Source organism: Tupaia chinensis, unplaced genomic scaffold (assembly GCF_000334495.1).
Source record: "Tupaia chinensis unplaced genomic scaffold, TupChi_1.0 Scaffold000578_2, whole genome shotgun sequence".
Classification (NCBI taxonomy): Eukaryota; Metazoa; Chordata; class Mammalia; order Scandentia; family Tupaiidae; genus Tupaia; species Tupaia belangeri.
Window position 1 is genome coordinate 582,655 of NW_006160094.1, and position 6,098 is coordinate 588,752.

General features: G+C 40.8%; 1 protein-coding gene across 3 annotated transcripts in view; it reads left to right on the forward strand.

The window, feature by feature from the left end:
* The first annotated feature begins 1,030 nt into the window (after positions 1–1,030).
* ZEB1 (zinc finger E-box binding homeobox 1) overlaps positions 1,031–6,098 on the forward strand; it is a 243,306-nt gene continuing 238,238 nt past the window's right edge. For all 3 annotated transcript variants that reach the window (XM_027775617.1, XM_027775619.1, XM_027775618.1), the window contains exon 1: positions 1,031–1,323. In XM_027775617.1, the coding sequence (XP_027631418.1) occupies positions 1,317–1,323 (7 nt within the window). In that variant the 5' untranslated portion in view covers positions 1,031–1,316. The remainder of the gene's footprint in view (positions 1,324–6,098) is intronic.

A 6,098-nucleotide genomic window follows, 5' to 3' on the forward strand; every position in this document is an offset into this window, starting at 1 on the left:
CGCGTGGGGGGGGTGGGGGGGAGGGGGGGGAGCCGGCAGCGGGTGCGTTTGTGGAGTTGCTACCTGGTCTTAGAGACCGGGAAGCACCACAGACAGATCCCCCTCCGCCGGGGAAGCCCCGTCCTAGGCGCTGGGATGGGGTCCTGTGCCCCTGCCTCTCTCTTTTCTGTTTCGGTTTTTGGGGAAGTTGTTACCTGGGCCGGACGCACGGAGCGCTGAAGCCGGATAATGGGGCTTGGATGGCGCTCGCGGTCTCGGGTGGAAGGAGGTGGGGGAGGGGGCGGACGGACCGACGGACGCGCGGGCGTGCTGCTGTCGCCGCAGCTGCAGTGTTTATTGATTTGTGCCGGTGTGCCAGGGAAACACACACCCCTCTGCCTGGCGTGAGAGTTAAAAGAGACACACAGAGAGAGAGACAGCGAGAGAGATCGAGCCGCGAACATGTGGCGGTGCTTGCACGGTCGCCTTTTCCAGTTTGAAGAGCCGTTGTAAGTTGATTGTGTTTCTGCCGATCGCGGGGCGATCCTGTGCGTTCTCTCCCTCCGGAGCAGCAGCGAAATGTCTGCTGATTGTTATTGTCTGGACAGTTCCTGTGGCGAGAGGGGCGAGACTGGCGCGCCGGGGGCGGCGGGCGCCGAGGTGCCCCCGCCCCGCCGCGCGGTGCCTGTTTGTATAATAATGGGCGGCGACGGCCTGCGCGGGCCGCGGCCCAGGCTATATAAGGAATTACACGCGCGGTGCGGGCCCAGGGCTCGTGTGGGTTCCTGCGTTATTTTTAAAACGAGTTTTCAACAGGGGGGGAATCATTGCGACTGTAACGGGATCGCCGTAGCGTCCAGAAAACGAGGAAATGCCCACGTTTAAGTAACAACTCTCTCGCGCTCCCCCCGCCCCACCCCCAGCGCCCCGGCTCCCTTTCTCCCTCCCCTCCGGGATGCGAAAGGCGAGGTTTTGTAACCTTTCCTGGCAATTTTAGATTTTGTGTGGGATTTCCTGTCTAGAGGCAGATACGAGGATATTTTTTTTCAGCTGTTCCAAGATGTTTCCTTACAGTCGTAAAGATAAATTTTCAATATATTCGAGACGACATTGCAATCCCTGCTTCCAGGAACGATTTTAGCTATTCAAATAAACGTTGCATTTTAGAGACGCCCGTTAGTTGGGATGGAAAGGTGTGTTTGGTATCCTCATTGTGGAGCGATGACTCGTTATAGCGAGGAGCGGAGCATAGGCTGTTGCAATTTTAATTTCCTGTTTTAGCGTCAAATAGTGTGTGTTCTATATTGAGCTGTTGCCGCCGCTGCTGATGTGGCTTTATGAAAGGTAAGTTGGTTCGGGTAGGGTTGGTTTGCCTTTTACCTTATTTAAAATGTTGATCGCCAGAGAAAGGGGCTTTTCTCGTTGCTGACGACATGTGTGTGACATGTGAGTCTGAACCACCCAGCGTCTGTGCAGCTGCTGTAAACATGTTTACCTGAACAGGAAAGAATGGATTTTTCTCCTAAAGACCCCGTGATACGAATATTACACTCCTAAGGCATAGCAACAGATGACTTCAGGGGGAAAAAAGCTCTCCTGAAAGGTACTTGAAATCCACAGGAAAAAGAGGTTCTCTCGATCGCTGCAGCAAATGGCAACTTGTGCAGGTAGAAGAAAGATGGTGTTTAGTTTTCTCCTGCATGGATGTCAGCCCCTCCTGTCTGCTGCTTTCGTTCTCCAGGGAGGGATTTATTTACCACGCTTGCTGTCAGTGTTTTTCCTTTGTGCTTAATATTAGAAAAACAGATTTGGGGCCGTTTAGCACAAAACGTCTTGTCTGCAGTATGCATTACTCTCAGAAAACAAAAGGTGTTTAAGATAGCACTGTACGACTACAGGTATCTTCCATTTTCATCACTTTGGCTCTGTCCTTGTATTTCTTTTTGTTCTCAAATGCATTTCACCCATCGGTGACGATTGCAGGCAAGCTGTTTAATTTAGCATTCTATTTTGTCAATTACAGATGAAGTTATATGCCATTGTGTTGTGAAACCTTGGGTAGGTTCTGGCTGGTATTTCTTAGCAACGCAATCATGTTTAAGTTGCAGATGTTTATTGGAGAGAATTGCCTGGAAAAACGTTAACTCTTAGATCTTTTTAATTAAGAAATAAGTGATATATACACTGGGAGGTAGTCATAGAGATACTTTATGTTGTTATTTATGTGTAAATAATATTTTTTATTAATTTCCAAGTAAGGTATGCCGATTTTCCTGCTAAGCCTTTCAGTAAAACATTTTCATTTCCTTTCTGGAATCTATCTGCAGGGTATTAATGGGGGTATCAAGTCATGTAACTCAACAGAGGTAAACCACCTGGGCAAGGTTTGGCCAAAGTGCTTACCTTGTATGGTAACTTTAGGGTGATAATGCTAGTCATCTATAAAGGAGTGACACAAAAATTGCTTAAATTGATTTCTATCCTTTATGATTTGGTATTATTGTATTTTTTAAAATCTTTTTTTCAATTTCTAAGTGTCTGTGGTTTTCTTCTTTTTTTTTTCTTTTAATGTTCTTTTTGTGGAAAAATTTACTATAGCAACTAATGACCACATGCTGATTAATTCACTTCAGATGGAAGACCAGGTACATATCTTTCTGTCATTAACACCATTTCCCCTTGCTGTCTGTGGAAACCACCAGTAGAGGTTGCTAACAAGAATGCTTATTGGTGTAGTTGTGCATTACTCTGTTTGCTGTGCTGATTGGGACCTGCACTGTAATTCTGAGCCTTATTGTCACTTATAGCTAGCCCTGGTACGTGGGGTATAAGCATTTTCTAGTTTGCTGAGACTAGAAAGAAGTAAAAATGCTTTATTTACCTTGACTAATTCTTATAAACATGATCTTTTTAAATCTTGAATTAAGACTGCTATTGATTCAGTCTTGCTCCTTAAAACAACTTCTTATTTTTTTAGGTTTGGAGAAGAATATATTACGATTGGCCCATGTTTATTTTGCATATTTTCTCTACTTTTTAATCTGCTCTTTTTTGGTTCATAGTAAGATCCCGGGGAGGGGACAGATTTTTAAGTATTTGAAGATATATTTAAGTATCATAAGGAAAATTATAATTAGTTCATCGCAAATACTGTGCAATTATTTTTCCATAACTTACGTAGACTTAGACTGTAGGCGAGTTGGCAGACAATTGCTAAAGGAGGTGTTAACCAGCAATCCCTCAGATGTTACTGAGTTTTAGATTTTATCTTTTCCTTCCTCTTCAAGTCCTTTGTCCTTTTCCTACTGGTGGTCTTTCCCATCCCATCTCTTTAAGAATCTGGTTGTGTATAAATTTTAAGTTGACAATTGTAAATTAAGGAGTAATAAATCTGCTTGGAGGTTTTTAGATGCAGTGAAAAACTACATATTGTGAATTGTTACGTGCTTGTACTCAAAGAGTTTGTTTTCAAAAAACTGTAAATTGAAATAACTTGTACATACAAATAATTGTAGGAGACTTACTGTAGTTGTCTTTTTCTGCCTATATAGTTGTTAATTTAACTGCAAATTTTAAGCCTTTGTAGGTCAAATGTTAGAAGTATTTATTTTCCTAATTATTTTGAACAGTGTTTCTGTAGATGAACCAGTACCTGTATCATAGCAATGGTCAGGTTGTTTATCTTGGACTAAGTAGGTATTACCTGAATTATCAGGTAAGCCTGTGTGAATTTCTCATTGTAGGTATCATGATTCTGAGTACGTGTGTGTGTAAAAACATAGTTTTCCACTTCGTGATAGGTATTGCATTAATTTGATATTTTTCTAATTGCTGAGAGCTCAGTAGCGATTCACTTACTTTTTTTTGAACTGAGGAACTGGACCAGCAGGTCTTGACATACACAATTGTAGAGTGGGACAGAACTTAAGGTCCCTTACAAATCAAAGGGATCAATCACTTGCAAAGATGTAAAAACATTTGAAATAGTTGGTTAACACTTTTATTTTTCTTTCTCTGTTCTCTAGTATTTTTGCAGTACCATCCACTCTTACCTTGTAATTTTGGTGTCTTTGAAGCATGTTGTGAAGAACTTCTATTGAATTGGAAATGATGTTTTTGAAATAACAGCATAATTACTTTTCATAGCTGTGTTTTTATTTTGTTGCACCCCCCCTTCTTGCCTTCCCCTGTGTAAATCACTTCCAAGCACGTGACTGGAGCCAGATGTAAACACAGACGCAGTATAATGTGGAACTATATTGTTACCTACTCTTCCTTGCCTGTATCAAGTTGCAGGAGAGGAGCAAAGTCACAAGAAGTGGGAAGAGATGTGCATTAGCATGCGAGGTGCAGTGCCGGCAGGTCCAAGGCCTCGCTGATACTGCTGGAGTAGTATTCAAGGCTGAAAAAGCTTTCTTGATCTTTGCAGCGTAATTGCTAATTTATAGGGAAATGTGTGTTGTTCATTTCTAAGGGATATAAGCTAAAACGTGCATCGTTGAAAGAAGATTTGAAAAAGTTTTAAACTGCGAAAGTCCCCTGCTTAGGAAAAATGATAAAATATTTTCAAAAGTCTTTTTAAGGGAAAATAATTGTACATAGTGCTAGCACTAGCTAAATAATCAGTGAACCTAGATATAAGCTACAAGAAGAAAATAGGTTGATAGATGTTCATAGAAAAAGTTTTGCAGTAATTCTAGTTAAAATTAAACCTGATCTGGTATGTAGGCGTTCCTGCAGGAAATAACCATATCTTTATATGGGACAGTATTGAGTATTGAAGTTCCAAAAGAAGCATTCTTGGGATATCAGTTTTGCTAAATAAAAATCTTCAGTGTAACGTTAACATGTCTGAATTTTAACCTTCATGTTGGCGTGATACAGTGTTAAATTGAAACCGAGTTGCTTGAAAATATGGCAATACTATTTAAATGGTGAAACACTTTCTAATAAGTGAAATTTTTCTTAAGAGATTTTTCCAGGGGGAAAAATATAATATTTACCACTTCATTACTTTTGCTACAGATATTTTGAGATTTATCCTATGTGTGTAGTTACTGAAAGATTCCTAAAAGAAGAGGGAAAGAAAGCTAAGTTCAAGTGTATATTCGTATTGTAGCCATTAAACCTTATTAGATTCTTTATTTTTTCACTCTGAGAAGTTATTTTTCTCTCGTTCATTTCTTCAGACACCTTCTTGTTATTTAATTCAGGCTTCCTCTGTACACAGGGATTGCATTTGTCGTTTACATCCATATTCACATTTCTCCTTATAGTCAATGTTATGTGTCTATTTAGACTTGATACAGAGTTTGAGGTATGAAGCATGGCTATTCCTAGAAGGCCTTATAGCATGGCCTGGGAAAACAAGTCTTTTTTGCAGCAACAACTACATCTGTGCTGAAATTATTAGTAACAGATGTTTGGTGCTCTCTTAATTCCCACCCCCATTCTTCTTCCCCATCCATCTTTAAAATTGAATGTGAATAGAAGATAAGTCAATTATGTCAATTTATCACATTTATTCTGTGTTCTGTATTGGAAATCTTCTGTTTTCTTTCTTTCTTTCTTTCTGTTTTTTAATTTTTCTTGCCAGAAGGGTTGTGTGTGCACATGCCTGAGGAAGAGAGAGCGAGAGAGCAAGTGAGTGTGCACTACCCAGTGGGGCCTGGTCCATGGTAGTCCTTTCTTCTTTCACATCACCATCCTCTCAGAATCCTGGCTCTGATGAACCTGCCAGACATGTTTTTCAAGCCTCTGGGGCCTGGATTCCACCTGCAGTGGGCCATGTGGCATCCGGCTCCCTGCACATCGCACTCAACCACTGTGGTGCACGGTCAGTAGTCCGATTTCAAAGTTTTAGGTATTTTAAATATTCTTGATTCAATTCTCTTTTTATAAAATAGAGCACCATTATTCGTTAGAAATTAGTTCCTACTCTCTGTCAGCCTGCAATATATTCTAATTTACTTTATTAAGGTCTTTAGTGGACATGTCTAACAGAATACTTGGTCTTTCTTGGTCAAGCAGATAGTGCTCAGAGTGTAAACTAGTTTGCTTATTAAGAAGTTCATAATTTTATTGGAATCATATATCGTTTTTCTTTTCTCCCTTACTTG